We start from the raw sequence: 19,072 nt of genomic DNA on the forward strand, positions 1-19,072 counted from the left end.
ATACATGATGGTCCATGTAACTGTGGCCAATGAGGTTGGAGGTCAAAAGGGGGTGGAGCCTGGATTCTGCAAAACCAGAGCAGAAAGTTTGAGGATCCAATAGAGTTAGCTGGTTTTGTCAGAAGCGCTTTTTAATACTTTTCATTGGTTCAATATTTTGTTTACCAACACACAGACGTAAAGGGTGTTCAATGGCCCTGATTTATGGAAAAGCGTCAAAATGGAGTTAGCTGGTTTCTGCCGGACAATAATAGTGTGTCGGTCAGTATTGGGTAATTCTCCACCACACCCATATTGATTGGTAGATTGAGGACACTCCCTTGTAAAGGGCACACCTTTTGTCCCAGTCCCTATATAAGTGATGTATGCACCATTCCCTGTTAAACCCTGAGGAAGACTGTATTTGTCGAAACGTTGGTTTCATTTCAGTAAACTTTCTGCATCGTGGCTAAGAGTTGTGCGGCCTCATCCTTTTCAACATTATTATCTGCCGTGGCCAGCACCTCATCAACACAGGTGTGTGCTCCATACTCTGTGTTTGCCTTACTTCTGCCGGACAGCAACGCTATGCACTCTGTGGGTATACTGTACCTGTTGATGTAGGCATAGCTGATGCAGCCCGTGAAGTTCTTGACCGTGCTGCTCGGAGCCCCTCCCAGGTAGAAGGTCTTCACAGAGGCAGCTGATGAGGACTGTGGGGCAGACGATGGACGCTTCTTCTCCTGTTTGTCTTTGTCGTCCACTATCAGCTCATACCTGGGATAGACAGGTCAGCACGCCACTCAGTCAGATACTTGTTTAAACTGGTTAGATCTATCTATCTATCTATATATCTATCTGTCTGTCTATCTATCTATCTATCTATCTATCTCAGTGGTTTTCAACCAGTGGTCCGGGGACCACCAGTGGTCCTTGAGGGAGTACCAGGGGGTCCCCAGCAAAATGACTTAATAGCATCACAATCATTTTTAACCACTTATGAGCTTGTAGATCTGCTATTTTTGAAAAACCTTGAAAAAGTGTGCATATCTTTGAATATTAATATTTTTTAAAGCGAAAATTAACTGATATCTTTGCTTCTGGGGGTCCCTGGCACAAAACATTTTCGATATACATTTTCGTGGCCAAATGTATATCAATTTAGGGGTCCTTGGCAAGAAAAAAGTTGAAAACCACTGATCTATCTATCTATTGAAATTATACCTGTTTAAATACAGAATCTCGAATTTTAAAGCAGTGATTCTCAAACATTTTCATGTCAAGAACCCCCAAACTGATACTTATTTGACTGTTGACCCCATTTGAAAAGATCTTATGGCAGGGACCCCGGTGAGAATAACCGATCTACAAGCTCACAATGTGCAGCATTGAGATGCATTGTGAGCTTGTAGATCGGCTATTTTTCAAATTGCTGAAAGATAAAATAGGGCTTATTAAGTGTTTAAAGTGTTCCGCGGACTTCACTTTGAGAACCAGTGTTTTAAAGTACGAGGGGTTGAGGGTTTTGTCCGTCAGAAGGAGCTTACTTCTGGTCGTTCACTGATGCCACTATGAAGTGAGTCCTTCCATCGCCGTACTGCCTCTTGGTGGATTTGACCTTGGTCCCTTTGGTGTTCAGCACCACGGCTCCGTTCTCCAGGGAGATGCTGAACTCATCCGTCTGCAATGGAACGTTCACAGGTGAGATTCTATGACTGTATGTATTGCAGGGCCCCCAAATAATTGGCAAAACACTACGATTTTAATGAAAATATAACATGAATATAAAAATATTATGCTAAATAAATGTCTTGGTAATTTTTCTTTACAATTCAGAAAAAATACTTTTCATTCTGATACCGATAAATATGAACCCAATTAGAACCCAATTAACATGCTCTGAGAATCTTGTCTATGATATTCAATCATATTGCAAATGACATCCAATATCCAGTATTTAAGGTCTGTCATTAGCATGAGATATATAGGTTCGGTGGTCTCTCATACAATTCGACTTATTGATTCAAATTATGAAAGAACTGGTTAACCGTGGTTATTTATTTCAACTTTTAACAGTGCGTATAAGGCACAGAGATGTGTTTACCCCCTCTCTGTGGTAGAACAGCTGTCCAAACGGTTGCAGTGTTCTGAAGTTGAGTCCGCCCTCAAAGGAATCGAAGGGTGAGATCTTGGCCGTTGAGCCCAGATAGCCCTCTCCAGTGAAGTAGGCTTTACGGGACATCTGTTGGCGATCAAAACACACGTCTCACTCCCTCATCATCACATCACACCGCCGACACACCTGACAGCTTAACGCTTCTGTGAGCCCACAATGGGGATATTGATTGGCTACCAGGTACCAGCTGCTGAAGCACCGACATCCAATCATTTTTTCTCACTTGAAGATGAGAGGTATTGGGTTTAGCATGTGTGTGTGTGTGTGTGTCTGTGTGTCTGTGTGTGTGTGTGTGTGTGTGTGTGTGTGTGTGTGTGTGTGTGTGTGTGTGTGTGTGTGTGTGTGTGTGTGTGCGTGCTACTCTCCACACTTTACTTGGAAAAAATCCTAGATAAATATCGTTGCTGTCGGGTGGAAAACTTGTATGTCTAAGACGGTTCATATTTTTATTTTAAAAAATAAAATATTTTCACAATGTTTGTGCGACACTCTTGCAGGATGAAAGCAAAACATAAAGAGTTGAAATATTAACATGGAGATTTCAAGGTTTCTGCCAGACAGCAACGATTATGCAAGGTGCAGCATCATAACCAGTACGTGGTAGTGACGCTGTACTTACAAAGGACTCCTCGGGGCATCCGTTGCTGATACCAATGGTACCGGGCTCCTCCAGAAGGTTAAAGTCTTTCTTCTGAAACTGGAAGCCTTTGACGCAGCCTTTCAGGCCCACCACAGAGGACAGCTCAGGCCTGTGGAGGGGAAAATAACATGTCAGTGTCCTGACAGTGGACTCTCAACCAAAGCCACTTATACCGGACCTTCAGTTCTTAGAGCATTGACATTCGGGGTGCAACACTTGACTGAATACATTTGAATAAATGTATCAAAGGGGAAAGTGAAATATATTTTTTTAAACTATTAAGACCTCGAACGCATCTGTGTCACTTTTTGATTTGAGCTAAAAAGCATTATTTTACACTTTGGCTATTCAAAAATAGCAGATCTACAAGCTCATAGTGCGGCACCGAGTGCCGCACTATGAGCTTGTATATCTGCTATTTTTGAAAAATTATGAAAATGTGTGCAAATCTTACAATATATATTGTTTGAAAGCGAACATTTTTAACTAAAATCTCCCTGGAACAAAATATTTTGAGATGGGGGTCGGATGATGTTTATTAAGGTAATAAAATCAAGTGTAAAGTACAGCAAAAACCCATCCACTTGAATGGAGCTTATTTACTTCTGACACCAGCAGGTGTGAAACAGCGAGACTACTTCCTATATAGCCTCAATTTACAACTTGGCTGGTACACATTGCTTTGGTGAAACGGCAGCTCACCTGGAAAGGAGGATTTGTGAAGGCGCTCCTCCGATGTAGAGGTCTGAGAAAGGCAGCGTGGTCTTTGGATTCTCCATGGACTTAACGTGACTCTTGTCCACCAGCAGGATCACCTTCTTTGACTGATGGTAGATCACTGACACCTGTGGAAATTAAATGGCACCAGTGCAGATCGTTATAACAGTATTGTTTCTTACTCTCTTTGTGATTGTTTGCTTCTAGCTTGTGGTGAGGAGAGGCCTTCTGTACCTCATGGTAACGTGCGTCGTTAATCTTCAGTTTGGGTATGTTGTTCTCCATGAGATTTGGACCGTTGCTGAAGCCAAAGTCGTACATGAGGCGCAGGTAGCCATTCTTCAATTCCAATAGGAAGAATTTATCCTGAGAAAGAAAAGGTTTAAAGGATTAAGACCAGGAACGCATCTCTGTCATTTTAGATTTCTTTGGCTATTAAAAAATAGCAGATATACAAGCTCATAGCACAGCCAAATGTGTGCAAAATCTTTTAATATATTTTTAAAGACATAATTTGTAACTCAGATCTTTGCTTCTGGTGGTCCCTGGAAGAAAATATTTTGAGATTGGGGTCCACGGCCAAATGCATTTAATTTTGGGGGTCCTTGACATGAAAACGTTTGAGAACCACTGATATAGCAACATATGTTTTTTTCAAAAAACGTATATAGACGACATTTTGTAGAATCGGCCTCAGGTCTTAAAGGTTTGAGGATAACCTTCTGTGTTTAAACTTACCCCGTTGACCATGAGCAGTAGCACACCGTTGTTTGCTACCGTTCGTACGGCAATGTCAAATCTGGTCACGACGCCAAACTTGCCCCGCCTCTCAATTCTATTGATGAGTGCATAGCCTGTTCCATCAAACAGGTAGCTGACGATGCGGCTCTGAGAGAACGCCAACTTGTATCTGAGAGAGCAAAAGCAAAAACGACAGGTTATTCAGTTAAATGTGAGCGTTCCCCAACCTATACAGTATTATCGTTACTGTCGGGGAGAAACATTACATCTCCATGTTTTTGACTTTTTACGTTTTTCGTAAATGAATGTCCTACTTCATCAAAACAAGAGTGTTGCACAAAAGTAGTGAAAATAGCAGATCTACAAGCTCACAATGCATCGCATAGCGACATTATTTTTTAAATAGTTATAAAAAACAAACGTTATTTGGACATACAAGGTTTCCGCCCGACGATATATTATGCGGCATATACTGTATTATTCATAGTAAAAAGAATCCTAATGAAAACAAAACTACAGTAGGGTTATCCTTTCCCCGACTAAAACAACATACAGTTCAATTAGATAGAAAATAAATGTGAACCTCTGAACTTAAAGAATACTAGAACAGCTACGGTAGGGATACCTGGGACACGGTGGCGATGCGACCACGTCGACCTTGTGCGTCTCTTTGAAGTTATACAGGCTGATGACATCGTTGTTGATGGAGGCCATCTCGATGCACCCCACGAAAGGAGCGAGACTGAGAGGAGGCGGCAGCTGAAAGGAATACATAATCAGCATTTTAATTTGACCACATGAACAGACATGCACAGACATTTTGAGGGGCAGGTGCTCAAGTAAATTATACTTTTTTTGGTTTACTTGGTCTGATCTTTTTTCCCTCTACACCTATACCTCTTTGCCAAAAATAGCCGATCTACAAGCCCACAACACCTCGCAGCGCGAGGCGTTGTGGGCTTGTAGATCTGCTATTTTTGGCTAAAGTTCTCCTCAGAAAAGGGATGCTAGGTTTCGAGTGGTTATGGTAAAAAGAAAAATCATATCACATAAAGAATTGGCGGACCCCTGTAGTAACTCTGAGGACCCCCTAGGGGTCCCGAACCCCCTGTTGAAGACCCCTGCTGTAAACTGGAAAAAAAAAACTTTTTTTTTCTTTTTTTCAAAAGGGCACTTCTGGTCAAGAGGGCAAAGGCCAGGTGCTCTAGCACCACCTAGAGTCTATCTGTGCACGTCCCTGCACATGAACCCTTACAACCCTAGCATCCCCCCTATTATAAATTAGGTATGTCGTAATAGGCAAACAGTCAGCAAAAATAGCAGATGTAAAAGCTCACAACACGCCGCAACGGAACACGTCGTGAGCGTGTATATCTGCCATTTTTGCCCAAGAGATTCGGTGTAGAGTCAAAAAAGGAGGGGACCAAGTATAGACCCCTGGGGGACCCCGGTCAATGATGTATATAGGGTTTAAAGGATCAGTTGATTGTGCAGAACACAATTTGCAGAATATCAACTAAACACACAGGTCATTGCAGCAACATGACCGACAAACTTGTCTCAATCTTAACCCTGCAAGGCCCAGATTCTTTTCAAGTTGTGATGATTCCTGGCTCTGTGGGGGGTATTTATATAAAAATATCCTGGCCAATGGCATTGTAAGACTAAACAATAGGACCCAATGAGGATTTAGAGGTGAAAAAAATAAAAAATAACAGAAAAGAAAAATGATTTAAACTCATTTCTTTATAAAACATACATGTGATCGTGCGATCACACTGGGCCTTGCAGGGTTAAATCGGTTGATTAAAAGACAATCTTCAAGAGCATTTTTGACACTAAACTCAGTAGCGGTATATACCTTGACATCATCCGGAACGCCACCCACAAAGAAGACCAGATCTTTGGGGTCGATGTCAAACAGTGCGTCCGTGCCCGGAGCTTCCCCTTTCTGGATGAACTTCTGCTCGTCTGTGGACTGTGCACTGGGCACGGTGAGGAAGACCTTTCCATGTCTGCCCAATCTGGCAACCGGGGAACACAAAAGAGCATGAAGAAACAACAAAACACATGATTACAACATCATGATCGCTGCAACGGGCTGCATCGACACTCTGCGCTACAGCCATGACCTTGGTTCTCTAAGACTGAAACTATGACGAAAAATGTTCGTCGTCGTGTTTTTTCACTGACAAAAACGAAATGAAAACTAAGCTACGATGACTGAAACTAAGACTAAATATACTGACAATTTCGTCAACAAATAAAAACTAGACTAAAATGTTAGGGAGGGACGAGTGGAGAAGAGATCCAGTAGAACTGAAAGAGGTCATTTTATGTTTGGTTGCGCTTGGGTGCATGCGCTCTGAAAACAGCCGATCTACAAGCTCACAACGTGTCGCAGCGCGACACGTTTTGAGCTTGTAGATAGGCTATTTTCAGCACGCAATCAAGTGTAAAATCAGCCATTACGATGCCATCAAGGCACCGCCAAAACACATTTCAGTCGACTAAATCAACTGTAGATTTAGTCGACTAAAACTAGACAAAAACTAAAACCTTTCAGATGACTAAAATATGACTAAAACTAAATGGAATTATATTTGAAAGACTATGAATAAAACAAAATCAAAATTCGCTGACAAAATCAACTCTGGTGTCTACTAGTACCTCTCTACTTTGATGTAGTTGAAGACTTGAGGCCACTGGCTGACAGGCTTTGAACTCAGCGCAATCTCCACGTCTTCACCGCCCAGGTTGTACATGAACACCAGGTTGTCGTTCTTGATGGCCAGGCCCATGTAGTCCTTCATGCCCTGTAGGAAGACACAGCACACATATATGTGGTAATAACACTAGTATGTACAGGGACGTGCACAGACATTTTGAGGGGCAGGTTCTCAAGTAAATCATACTTTTTTTTGTTGACTTGGTCTGCTCTTTTTTCCCTCTACACCTATACCTCTTTGCCAAAAATAGCCGATCTACAAGCCCACAACGCCTCGCAGCGCGAGGCGTTGTAGGCTTGTAGATCGGCTATTTTTAGCTAAAGTTCTCCTCAGAAAAGGGATGCTAGGTTTCGAGTGGTTATGGTAAAAAGAAAAATCATATCACATAAAGATTTGGCAGACCCTCTGTAGTAGCTCTGAGGACCCCCTAGGGGTCCCGGACCCCCTGTTGAAGACCCCTGCTGTGCCCTTTTTTCAAAAGGACACTTCTGGTCAAGAGGGCAAAGGGCAGGTGCTCTAGCACCACCTAGAGTCTATCTGTGCACGTCCCTGAGTATGTAGAACATTGTCGTTGTTGTCGGGCAGAAAACCTCTTATCTCCATATTCTAACTTTCTTGTGTTTTTTCGTAAAGTAACGCCCCTCCTTGACCACACTACAGCGTCACACAAAAGTATCAAAAGTAACAGATCCACAAGCTCGAAACACAGTGCAAAGCAACGTGTTTTGAGCTTGTAGATCTGTTACTTTTTTGCCATATTGAATTTTAATCCTGAAAAGTAACAGTTCTGGACACGTGACGTTTCCACCCGACAAGAGATAATATATAAATGTATTTAACTATATATCTGCATAATCATACCGCAGCAATATATTCAGTGCCTTTACAGCACTACAGCACTCAAATTGAACGTTTGAATTATTTTCTTGAGTATGTTTTTCTCTATTTTTCCTTTGTACATCATTTGTTGCTGACATGTATTATTGTGTAATTTTTTTATGCTACGTTGATGAATTGAATACATAGGACCACAATGGAAACAAGTCCCCAGGATTTTTTATCGTGTTATCCTTTTAGACTTAATATTGTACTGTACCATGTGCTGTTTACATTTACCAAATCCCATATGATATCTAATCTGGGTCACAGTGTTTGTATAATTATATAAAATATGTCCCAACCCTAATTAACCCATTAAGACCTGAGGCCGATTAATTATTTTTTTCTAAATCCTAACGCTTTGAAAAATATATATATATTCAAAGATTTGCACACATTTTCACGATTTTACAAAAATAGCAGATCTACAAGCTCATAGCGCGGCACCGAGTGCCGTGCTATGAGCTTGTATATCTGCTATTTTTGAATAGCCTAAAGAAATCTAAAAGTGACACAGATGCGTTCCAGGTTAATGGGTTAAGAGACACTATCAATTACACTAAAAATAAATACAGTATAATGATATTTCTGCAGGACATCGACATTATATTTTTATGCCTATTTAAAAACACAAACACATCCGTCATGTGTGACTGCATGGAGCGGTCATGCTGGGAGTGATTACTAAGGGCTCAGTAGTTGTGAACAAGAGCTCTTGCATACATGACAGTGGCTGTGAGATCACCATGGTGAAGTCTGTTTGGTTGCGCATGGAAATAGCAGATCTACAAGCTCACAAAGCGCCGTGCGCCAACGCATACGTGCACGTGTAGATCTGCCATTTCCGATATGCGACACCGATGCACGGCCATGTATAAATCCAGGCGTTATAAACAGAACAGAGAGGCCCGTTAGTGTGAACCCCTTCTCTCTCTCTCTCTCTCTGTGCCCTGGTGGGTGGCGATCTAATGGTATTTATGCAAATGATCCCGATCTTTGATGTTGCGTGCACTCACACTCACACACACACACGCTCTCACACACACACACACACACACACACACTATTGTTCCAGGCGTCCCTTGAAAAAGGCAACAGTGTGCTTTCAAAGGTTTTTTTTTCTTCTCCTTTTTCTTTCCTCAGATGATCACAACAAACCATTCATCTCCTGTTCTGTTCTTTGCCGTTTTATCTTTGCCCTTGCCCTCTGGTTCCAAGTTTGCAAAGTAAACAACTAGTAACGTACAAGGAATCAGGAGTAGGGTACCAAAAAAACAACAACGGGAGATTCTCGCTTGGACCACCCGGGATTGACCCTTCCTCTAATCATGCTGGTCCTCTGCACATTGACACCCGTCACATGCATCTCTATAGTTCAGCCTAAATGTAAATGTATAGTTTGGACATAATATATTTTGTTGTCACTGCTGTGAACGGGCTGTAAATGAATAGCTTCTGGTTACTGGAACACAGCTTGCTGTGTACTGTATCTCTGCTTTCAAATGACATGTTTCCCCAACAGTTAGTTAGTTAGTTAAAAAAACAAGATTATCTCACATTTCTGTCTCCCAGGTAGAAGATGAAGCGGTCCTCGATGAAATCAGGGTCCACTCTGATGAACAAGCTGATGGACGTCACCGTCTTCAGTTCCTCCAGGTTGGCATGAGGATGCACCTCCACCGAGGAGTGACCATTGAACTTCATGGACACTTGCACCTGAGGGTGACATTTGATGACATGAACGCCACAAAGAAATCACAACTAGGAAATTATCTGGATCCGCATAATCCAGTATTTGGCTCCAACGTGGACCAGCCTGTGACATCAATCCTCTATGACGAATGCACTGCATGACTCCAAATTTGGGGAGAAAATGTGTGGAGCTACTTCTGTGGCCTAATAACAGTGTGTATTAGGGATGTTCGATATTATCGGCCTCCCGATATTATCAGCCGATATTAGCATAAAAATCGATATCGGAAAATATCGGTATCGTTTTTTTTATTTTTTTTTAAATATAATTTACAGTAGTTCTTACTGTATGGTGTGTGTGATATGAAATTTGAGCTTACCCTAATCACAATAATCCCCGCATATATCGGTATCGGTTGATATCGGTATCGGTAATTAAGAGTTTGACAATATCGGTATATCGGTTATCGGTAAAAAAGCCAATATCGGACAACCCTAGTGTGTATACAAAGTGTGGTGCTGATTGGACTATGGACTTTCAGCGGGTGGTGTGGCTGTCCAAGATAGACACAGTTTTGCTGCTATTTTCTAAAGATTTTCATATATTTTATACATTTGAAAACTTCTGAAATGGGACATTCTTAAGTACAAGTACTTTTTACTTTTGGTACTTCAAGTACATTTTGATGCCGTTAGTATTTCTACATTGCAGTATTGATACTTTTACTTAAGTAAGAAATGTGAGTACGTTTTCCACCACTGTGCCACACTGTGGTAGAATCATATAGAAAATGTATCTCTCTTTCGCCCTAATGAACAAATCCCCACTGTTCTACTGCTCCATTCCAGGTGAAAGTAGACGATACTGACCTTCTTGGCTACGCTCCTAGCCTGCGCTATGAGCTCCCTTATCCTCATGATGTTGGTGGTCACATTGTTGACTGGTTTCTTCTCCTCCACCACCTTCAGCTTGTCCAGCAGTTCAGGCATCATTGTGTTCAGTTTATCCACTGTGAACCACGTTAACAGATAGGAAACTCCATTTAAAGTGAAGCTTTACAAGACTGTGAGAAGGATGCAGAGGCAGCATCTAAACACCTTTGTTAGGACTGGCAGACTTGAATGCCAAACATGGCTCTAACCCCAAAACCTCAAGTTAATAGCCTTGGGGCCCTATTTTCGCCAGTGCCTCCATTATCCCTAAACTTCTTCATGTTTTACTATTTTTAAAAATATTTTCAAATAGTTCAACTAGCCGATCTACATCGACACGTTGTCAGCTTGTAGAATGGCTTGAAACTTGAAAGAAGTTTAGCGATAATGGGTAAGGCACTGGCGAAAATAGGGCCCATCGTCTATTGTCCATAGCTTAATCATCTGATCTGCTTTATGATTTGATTCATCTCATCTCATGTCACCTGTATGTCATGTTATGTCATGTCATATCTCATCTAATCTCTATCGAATATGGTTTTCCCTCAGCACAGAACTTGAAATTATCCAGGTTCAGGTACCTGCTTCCCCCGCAGACATGACGGCACTTTCATACGCCGATGTGGAGTACTCGTTGTTCTTCATGTTGTTGGCCCACTCCTCCACCTTGGTGCTGATGGGGGTGATGGTTTGGAGAACCTCCACAGAGCGGTTCAGCGTTCTCCCTGCGATCCCCTGCGTGTCCTCCAGACGCTTTGATGTTCTGTCTACAAAGTCACCAAGAGGACGTTAGGAAATGATGGTCTTTGAATTTCTTTCTTTCTTTCTTTCTTTCTTTCTAGATTTTTCCACTATCATCTCACTATACTACCTTTTCCCATAAGATACTTCTCATTTTACAACAAACTAGAAGTGAAACTACTGTGAGTTATCTTACCCGCCTGAATGCCACTGATGTCCTGGACAACCTCTGCGAGTTTCCTGCTGTTTTGATCCATGGTCTCTTGGGTCTCCTCGACATACGTCAGCTTGTCGGCCACTTCACGTTCCACCTCTGTCAATGGAAACCAGACACCATGAATGGAAATCGTAAGGGTTCCATTTAGCTGGAGGGGTGGGGGGGAATCCAAGGCTCTAATTTTGATATGCCTCTTCTGGTCATTCATTTTTATCATGGGTGGGGATTTGTTTCGACCCTGCTTCTGGCCAGACTGAATTAAATACATGCATTTACTTTTGGGAAATTTAGACTGTAAAGACATAAAGCAGTATGTTTGATATTTATGTTTGATAATATCACGATTTATCAATTTAATTAAAAAAATCGAACAATGCTTCGTACCGAGTTGTTCGGAGCGTAGCGTGACAGACTCCTTAAAAGAATTGTCGCTCAGCGTCAGCAGGAATCCAAGCTGCGTCTTGATCCCTGCAGTAGCCTGTAGATACAACACAGAACAAGGAATGAAACAAAAACAGAATAACACAAAATAAAAATACGTCACATGCTGATTGATTAAAATCCAGTATCAATCTATCTAATTCGCCGTCAGTACAAAGTAAAAATATTCTATTTTAATACTCTTTAAATACACTTTGCTACAGTTAGTTGATGAAGAGTCAGATACTATTATATCTCTGCTGTCTGGCAGAAACCAGCTAACTTTTCAGGAAATGACAAAAACTAAACAAAAAGTGGAGTTAGGAGGTTTTGTTCATCATTGATAAGAACAGCTGAATGGACCTAGTCCAAGCTCACAATGAGGTTGGAGATCAAAAGGGGGTGGAGCCTGGAGTCAGCAAAACCAGCTAACTCCACCCCCCTTCGGTGGAGTTAGCTGGTTTAGCAGAAAGTTTGGGGATCCAATGGAGTTAGCTGGTTTTGTCAGATGCACTTTTTAATACTTTCCATTGGTTCAATATGTTTTTAATCAACACACAGATGTAAAGGGTGTTCAATAGCACTGATTTATGGAAAAAAATGCAAAAGTGGAAAAATGGAGTTAGCTGGTTTCTGCCGGACAGCATACAGATCTAGCTTACATGCATATACAGTAGTATTGACTGGATGTATGTTTATTCATGTACTGTAAATGAACGTACATCCTCAGCTCTTTGGGACGCATCCAGGGTGGTCAGTGAGGTAATGTTGGCATCGTCGATGTATTTCACAATGTTGTTGTAGACGTTGGCGGCACTTATGGCCCTCTGGACGAACCCATTGGCGTCGCTGCGCTTCAAATCCCTGTGGGCACAACACACATGACGATATACAGCAGCTCTAGGAATATTTATACGGAACATAAAACAGACGAACATCCCGGTTCACGTACAATGTATATCACTACTGTCATATGAATTATTAATGTATTAAGCCAATGTCATAGGAACATACTGCAGAGGACCCCGGTGGATGTGTTGTTTTAGAAATAGGTTTGAATCAGTTTACACAGACACATTGTGAAGCTGAACATTTTCATTCTGCGGTAGCCATCTTAGCTGAATTGCTCTGTCCTTTCCACTAGCTTTTGCGACGCGTTGTGAGCTTGTAGATCGGCCATTTTCAAATAGCCTAGGTATAAAACAGGGCTAAATTGGTTAATGTACCGGTATGTTTCATAATATGATCATTTATATCTGAAAAGTAACTAAAGTTTTCAAATAATTGTAGTGGAGTAAAAGTACAATATTTGCCTCTGAGATGTAGTGGAATAGAAGTAAAAGTACTGAAAATACTCCAGTAAAGTAACATTTTGTAATTAAGTACAGTGCTTGAGTAAATGTACTTAGTTACGTTACACCACTGCTTACTTGTAATGATGGGAATGGGATTTACGAATACAGATGTTTCTTTTTCTTGCGTCGCATAAATTGCAAATCCCTCAGAGTAAGAGTGTCAGCTTAATGCCCTTAACTCATCGTTAATTCATGTGTGGTGATTAGTACTGTCTCTGTCTCTTACTCCTCTAGCTCGTCGGCCTGTCTCTCCAGGTCGTCAGCGTGGTCGTCGGCGCTCTGGACCAGGTCTCTGTCAGCCATGGACAGACGGTCCGTCTTCTTCTCCAGCTGAGAGGCAGCGCCATCAATCGCAGCGTGGTACCCCGACACATTCTGCACAGATTCATGTGTGTGTGTGTGTGAGCGTATACAGGCACAGACACACAACCAAGTGCACACACACAAACACAAGGGCAAACGTTTACATTTCAAGGACTACATTTATGTATTTGGCCACGGAGCCCCATCTGAAAATATTTGACCCCCATTTAAGATTTGTGTGTATTTTTTAATGTTTTAATAAAAAATATTTAAAAAAAGCTGATCTACAAGCACAAAGCGTGTTGCAATGCGACACGTTGAGAACTTGTCGATCGGCTATTTTCAAATAGCCCATGAAAAGGTTTAAAAAGGTTAAATACATTTTTATGCTATATTAACAAATCTTGCTGGGGACCCCCAGGACCCCCCTCAAGGACCCCTGGGGGTCTCCGGGCCCCACTTTGAGATCTACTGCTTTATGATACTCAAGCTTTATGTAACCATATTTACTGCGTTTGTTTCCTGGGAAAGATATGGGTACAAGATGTGCATAAACACACACAGGCAGACGCACAAAACACTAACACACACACACACACACGCACGCACACACACGCACACACACACGCTAACAACGTTACCTCAGGTTGATTGTATTTCCCTGCAGACTAACTCAATAGAGAGCCACTTGACTAAAAAGGTGGAGCCATTGGAGAACGCTGCTTTATTCGACCGCCCCTTAATCCACAAATTGCTCCCAAATTAAATTGGCCTCCTTCAAGAATTTGACACCGGCTCAATCTCTGCATCGCATTTCATGAATAAATTCGATGCGAGTGCAAGGATATTGCGATCCATATCACAGTCCATTAGATTACGCTGCTGCACACGGCCTCATGCACTGAGCCATAAATAAAAGCCCAAACGTCAAGAGAGAGGGAGGACTCTTGAAAACTTTTTCAAGCCTCCGGAGACAAATATGTCAACCTGTGTGACCCAAGCACATTAAGCCATCATGTGCCACCAGTCATTTTGTCATTTGTCAGACAGTTCAGAACAGCCCCACAAAAAGTCAGAGATTTTTACCTGTCTGAGTAGAGAAACTCAGGAAACAATTTTTAAAAGCATATTTGTGTCCTGCCCAAAATATGTTGATACGGAAGTGCATGCACAGTCAAAATCCTCAGTGTTACGGGTCTATTTATTTACATTTGTACACTCTACTGTATTGGTTCTCAAAGTGGGGTCCGGGGACCCCCAGGGGTCCTTGGGGGGGGTTCCAGAGGGTCCCCAGCAAAATGTGTTAATATAGCATCACAATCATTTTAATCACTTCAACCTTTTATACTTTGGCTATTCAAAAATAGCAGATATACAAGATCATAGCGCGGCCCAGAGTGCCGTCCTATGAGCTTGTAGATCTGCTATTTTTGAAAAATCGTGAACATTTGTGCAAAACCTTTTGAATATATAATATTTTTAAAGCAAACATTTGTAACTCAAATCTTTGCTTCTGGGTGTCCCTGGAACAATATTATTTTGAGATGGGGGTCCGTGGCCAAATACATATCATTTTGGGGGTCCTTGACATGAAAAAGTTTGAGAACCACTGCTCTACTTACTGTATATCATTTAATGGCTTTGTATGATCTAATTCTTTCTGATGGGAAACGTAAACCCTTCACACGACCTGTGAGGACCATTAACCACATTGAACCATAGCGATACAAAGCGTTCATGTGGTTAAAACACAAGCACTGTAGTAGCATTTTCTTCTTTTTTTCTTTTTGCCATTACACGACAAAGTAATGTAGTCTCACCTGCACCATAGTGGCCACCTCAGCCACTGTCCTCTGTGTGTCGGAGACGAGGCCTTTGGCCATTTCCAAGGTTTCAGCGACAGTGCCGTGGTCCTCTGTTACCAAGTGTAGTTTAGCCTGGGGGGGGGGGGGGCAGAGACAGAAGACATGGGAGAATTATGAACTAGAAATACCTCATTGCGGTTGTATGCCTCAGCCAACCAGTTGCTGCTGACATCCGTGTCTGTCCAGACTAGAGTAGCCTCATAATATAAGTCATTTATATATAGTATTAGTAGTGAATGAAGATTTTGAACGGAATTTGAGGAATGACATGTTTAGTGAGTGTCACAGTGACCTTGACCTTTGGCCACCTACTTCTACTACACCTAGTTCATCCTTGAGTCCAAGTAGAAGTTGTCATAACATTCCCTCAAGGCATTCGGACGGACGGACGGACGGACGGACGGACAACCGCAAAAAATAATGCCTCCAGCACAGCTGTACACTGTGATTTCACACCACTGGAAGCATCTACAGTAGGCTACTTAGCACAGGAACAAGATACTTAGTCTGTAATGTACAGTAATCTCATTTCCTTGACTTGCGGGTCGTACTGTATGGATGTGGATCTTATATGTTAATTTAATTAGTTTAGTTTAAGATGTAGATTACCATCTATCTTACATATTATTCCTCTTATACAGTAATAACCAGAGTGATCATACTCGGAGATAAACCACTTATGTCCTATTTTGTACTTTTTTTGTACAATGGTATCGCACTGTGAAAATGCCTGATCTACAAGCTTGTAGATCGGCCATTCGCTGTTTTCGAAAAGTAATACACAGTTTTGTCTGTTCTCTCAAGAACAGATTCAGAGCTTGAAAAGTGAAAAACGCTGGGGGCGCTGTTTTTACTTTTTATTTGACGATGGGTTCCCAGATTGATAATGACTTAACCCAGGGGTCTTCAACAGGGGGTCCTCAGAGTTACTACAGGGGGTCCGCCAAATCTTTGTGTGATATGTGTTTTTTTTACTTTATCCACTTGAAACCTGGCATCCCTTTTCTGAGCCAAAAATAGCAGATCTACAAGCTCACAACGCCTCGCGCTGCGAGGCGTTGTGAGCTTGTAGATCGGCTATTTTTGGCAAAGAGGTATAGGTGTAGAGGGGAAAAAAGAGCAGACCAAGTAAACAAAAAAGTTTAATCTGAAACACAATTTTATACGATATAGAGGGGGTCCCTGCTTCATCTCTCTTTCAGCTAGGGGGTCCTTGGCCTGAAAACGTTGAAGACCCCTGACTTAACCAAAACAGGGACAGCAGGTTGAAAGTGGTTAACACTCTGGTGTGTACCAACCCAGCAGTGTCCTGTATATTGCACTGTACTGTGGTCGTGTAGCTGCATGGGGTTGGCTGGTCCCAGCAGAGGGAATGAAGGAACACAGATTAAGGGAGGCTCCCTGTTTGGACAGCGGCCTATTCACTGCATTGATTTACAACAGAGTGGCCCTGATCGTGGAGATCTGCCTGTCTGATAACATACACATGCACACGCACGCACGCACACACACACACACACACACACACACACACACACACACACACACACACACACACACACACACACACACACACACACACACACACACACACACACACACACACACACACACACACACACACACACACACACACACACACACACACACGTGCATACATTCATGCACTTATCCAGGCATGCAGGCATAATGACCAGTGGTGGAAAGTAACTAAGTACATTTACTCCAAGTACTGTAGTTAAGTGCAATTTTGAAATATTTTTACTTTAAGGAATATTTCCAATTTTCAGTACTTTTACTTCTACTCCACTGCATCTCAGATGCAAATATTATACTTTTTCTCCACTACGATTATTTGAAAACCTACTTTAGAGATTTTGATTATTATTACAGAACATACATTAATAGCCCTAAATACATTTTGGCCATTTGAAAATAGCCGATCTACAAACTCACAATGCGTCGCGATGCGAAGCATTGTGAGTTTGTAGATCTGCTATTTTCAAAAAAAAATTATACACTTTGTGTGAAACTTGTGAAACGGGACATTCTGCATAATGAGTACTTTCTACTTTTGGTACTTTAAGTGCATTTTGATACCAATACTTTTGTACTTTTACTCAAGTAAATTTTCTATTCCTGACTGTTACTTGTAACATTGCAGTATTGATACTTTTACTTAAGTAAACTATTTAAGTACTCTTTCCACTGTTGACAATGACAACAATAATGCACTCTCCCTCAAAGCACGCACGCACACGCGCGCGCACGCACACACGCACACACACAGAGCGTTGCAGCAGACCCATATAATGTCAACTAGGCTTTGGGTGAGGAATCAAAATGTGTTCCAGTGCTTCAGTCCCTCCACTAAATGAACTGCATTCCTTTGAGTTTTTGGGGGGATAAACCAGATTCCTTTGTACAGTAATAATATTTCTGGGTGTTGTTTGCAGCTCTGGATATTATCATCATGGGAACAAAATGTGCGGTTGCACTATTTGCTATGGTTCGGGCCTCCCAAGAACCCCCAGCCTCCCACAGCTGGCTCTGTGTTTCTGTTCTCAGCAACTTAAGTGCCCCCGGCGGGTAATAAGACTTCTCTCTGGTATGCTCTGGGAACAACAACCCGTATCTTCCTGCCAGACTTTTCCTGAATCGCGCTATAACCTACCAGTGGTGGAAAGTAACTAAGTACATTTACTTAAGTACTGTACTTAAGTACATTTTTGAGGTATTTGTACTTTACTTGAGTATTTCCAATTTCCAATACTTTTACTTCTACTCCACTACATCTCAGAGGCAAATATTGTACTTTTACTCCACTATTATTTTAGAACTTTAGTTACTAGTTACTTTGCAGATATAAATTATTACATTATAAAACATACATTAACCACTTTTGCCCTATTTTATACATAGGCTATTTGAAAATAGCCGATCTACAAGCTCACAACGCGTCGCATCGCGACGCGTTGTGAGCTTGTAGATCTGCTATTTTCAAATATTTAGTACTTTTACTTTTGGTACTTTAAGTACATTTTGATGCCAATACTTTTGTACTTTTATTCAAGTACATTTTGAATTCTGGACTTTTACTTGTAACAGAGTATTTTTATATTGCAGTATTGGTACTTTTACTTAAGTAAAGAATTTGAGTACTTTTTCCACCACTGCATACAAGCCGGGGTCAGACTTTGTATCTTTCGAGGAGCCGGTTGTTGTTGGCCTCCCTGAGATCAGGCACAAATCAAACCCTGACTGGCAGTGGTGTAAAGTAACTAAGTACATTTACTCAAGTACTGTACTTAAGTACAATTTTGAGGTACTTTTACTTTACTGGAGGTATTTCCAATTGTCTATACTTTTACTTCTACTCCACTGCACCTCAGAGGCAAATATTGTACTTTTACTCCACTACAATTATTTGAAAACTTGAGTTACTAGTTACTTTGCAGATATAAATTATTACGTTATAAAACATACATTAACCACTTTAGCCCTATTTTATACATAGGCTATTTGAACATTTTCAAACATTTTTGTACTTTTACTTTTGGTACTTTAAGTACATTTTGATACCAACACTTTTGTACTTTTACTCAAGTAAATTTTGAATTCCGGACTTTTACTTGTAACAGAGTACTTCTACATTGCAGTATTGATACTTTTACTTGAGTAAAAC

The 19,072-nt window shown here is 41.4% G+C and overlaps 1 protein-coding gene across 1 annotated transcript in view; it reads right to left on the reverse strand.

Moving 5' to 3' along the window:
* lama4 (laminin, alpha 4) overlaps nucleotides 1-19,072 on the reverse strand; it is a 52,008-nt gene that overhangs the window by 11,481 nt on the left and 21,455 nt on the right. The window contains exons 14-31 of the mRNA XM_084083360.1: nucleotides 15,343-15,459; nucleotides 13,446-13,594; nucleotides 12,587-12,728; nucleotides 11,829-11,922; nucleotides 11,424-11,540; nucleotides 11,068-11,253; nucleotides 10,424-10,563; nucleotides 9,419-9,577; nucleotides 6,924-7,069; nucleotides 6,115-6,277; nucleotides 4,879-5,012; nucleotides 4,251-4,422; nucleotides 3,747-3,878; nucleotides 3,498-3,640; nucleotides 2,775-2,904; nucleotides 2,084-2,221; nucleotides 1,527-1,660; nucleotides 592-756 (exon numbers count right to left, since the gene is read on the reverse strand). Coding sequence (XP_083939486.1) covers nucleotides 592-756; nucleotides 1,527-1,660; nucleotides 2,084-2,221; nucleotides 2,775-2,904; nucleotides 3,498-3,640; nucleotides 3,747-3,878; nucleotides 4,251-4,422; nucleotides 4,879-5,012; nucleotides 6,115-6,277; nucleotides 6,924-7,069; nucleotides 9,419-9,577; nucleotides 10,424-10,563; nucleotides 11,068-11,253; nucleotides 11,424-11,540; nucleotides 11,829-11,922; nucleotides 12,587-12,728; nucleotides 13,446-13,594; nucleotides 15,343-15,459 — 2,561 coding nt within the window. The remainder of the gene's footprint in view (nucleotides 1-591; nucleotides 757-1,526; nucleotides 1,661-2,083; nucleotides 2,222-2,774; nucleotides 2,905-3,497; nucleotides 3,641-3,746; nucleotides 3,879-4,250; nucleotides 4,423-4,878; nucleotides 5,013-6,114; nucleotides 6,278-6,923; nucleotides 7,070-9,418; nucleotides 9,578-10,423; nucleotides 10,564-11,067; nucleotides 11,254-11,423; nucleotides 11,541-11,828; nucleotides 11,923-12,586; nucleotides 12,729-13,445; nucleotides 13,595-15,342; nucleotides 15,460-19,072) is intronic.

The sequence above is a fragment of the Gymnoscopelus microlampas genome, assembly GCF_963454915.1.
Source record: "Gymnoscopelus microlampas genome assembly, chromosome: 16".
Taxonomy (NCBI): Eukaryota; Metazoa; Chordata; class Actinopteri; order Myctophiformes; family Myctophidae; genus Gymnoscopelus; species Gymnoscopelus microlampas.